General features: G+C 32.6%; 1 protein-coding gene across 1 annotated transcript; it reads right to left on the bottom strand.

The window, feature by feature from the left end:
- Positions 1-110: 110 nt before the first annotated feature.
- LOC105316299 (gamma-aminobutyric acid type B receptor subunit 1-like) lies at positions 111-1,248 on the bottom strand. The gene is made up of 5 exons (XM_011411127.2): positions 1,128-1,248; positions 965-1,072; positions 781-924; positions 413-736; positions 111-331 (listed from the first exon to the last, which is right to left on the bottom strand). The coding sequence occupies exons 3-5, from the start codon at positions 835-837 to the stop codon at positions 224-226; spliced, it is 489 nt and encodes a 162-aa protein (XP_011409429.2). The 5' UTR covers positions 838-924; positions 965-1,072; positions 1,128-1,248; the 3' UTR covers positions 111-223.
- Positions 1,249-1,255: the final 7 nt, after the last annotated feature.

The raw sequence follows: 1,255 nt of genomic DNA, 5'->3' as shown, positions 1-1,255 counted from the left end.
ACTCCGGACAACTATCCAGGAACAATAGGATAACCGGGTGACAGATTTGTACTCTATTATCTATGAATCCGCCCATCACTACCAAACACACCCCCAATAGATAAATTACGTGGGCGTAGTTGACTACAATCTGCTAAAAAATATTATCTGTACAAATATGAAAACAATTTTAGGACAACGTTTTTATTAGTAAAAATTACTGTTCTCCTGTTACAAAATGGGTTTATTTTTTGTCAATGGTTGATGCTATTGTTTGAAGAGTACTTGTCACAGGAGCATCTGATCGAGTAAATATTTTTTCTCCTTCAGGATCAAGATATAAACGAACCATCTACAAATACCAGACATAAGTAATGATTATTGTATTTTTGGCATATTTTAAAAATACAATCACACTTTTGATACTGCTTACCTTTGGAATGAATATTAGTCCAAGAAACAATGTTGCCTCAGTAAGTAATCCTAATCCAAACAATGCAGCATAAGCATTATGATGTGTGGCAAGAGTAAATTCAGATGCTGCCAATAGTACTAATACAATACTATTGATGTAAATGATTGCAGCTATTTCTTTTGATTCATTAAGGATTTTGACTTTGACTCGGCGGGTATGGAATGCCATGAAAATTGCTGAGACTTGAAGCAGTCCCTTGTAACCAAATGAAAGTGCTAGCCAAATAACTGTTGCAGACTGGTTACATATGAGAATATAGTGATCCTGTAGCTTACCCTCATCCTATGCATGTGGATAAAAAATAAAATGTGTCAGTGTAAAAATACATTTATATTTTGTGGATGTATGGTATCTTCTTCTTCTGAACTCTTCAGTCTTGACATTGGAATGATGAAACCAACCAGAATAATAGCAAGATCAATTGCCACAACAATTAATATGATCACTAAAAGCACCCAATCTTTAACTCCCTATTACACAAGATAATTACCAAATGCTTTAAATCATTACCTTTTTATTAGGTTTTGGATTGTTAAAGATATAATAAACACGCCATGTTTTTGATAGTATTACACCAAAACAGAGATTATATCCCAAAGAAAACAACCAAATACGAATCTAAATAATTAGAATGAAATTTTAACTAAATGTATATAGTTTTTATGAAGCTTACATTACAAAATGTAGTTTGCAAATACTTAGTGGTAGCAGAATATGAGTAAAAGAAAACACAAGCATACAACAAAAACGATCCAAGTACAATGATATTGTTCAAGTCAGGGCTAGTCAGTTTCACTATTC

This window comes from Amphimedon queenslandica, unplaced genomic scaffold, assembly GCF_000090795.2.
Source record: "Amphimedon queenslandica unplaced genomic scaffold, v1.1 AMPQUscaffold_2107_Cont25889, whole genome shotgun sequence".
NCBI lineage: Eukaryota > Metazoa > Porifera > Demospongiae > Haplosclerida > Niphatidae > Amphimedon > Amphimedon queenslandica.
The sequence above is the reverse complement of the archived record's forward strand: the minus strand, read 5'-3'. Positions and strand labels throughout refer to the sequence as shown.

Bases quoted from the DNA above. Each gene is read 5' to 3' on its own strand.
- LOC105316299 (XM_011411127.2), bottom strand. From the start codon at position 837: ATGTCAAGACTGAAGAGTTCAGAAGAAGAAGATACCATACATCCACAA. The intron at 737-780 runs GTATTTTTACAC...CCACATGCATAG, and splicing joins TACATCCACAAAATATAAAT to GATGAGGGTAAGCTACAGGA. The intron at 332-412 runs GTAAGCAGTATC...TGGTATTTGTAG, and splicing joins GACTAATATTCATTCCAAAG to ATGGTTCGTTTATATCTTGA.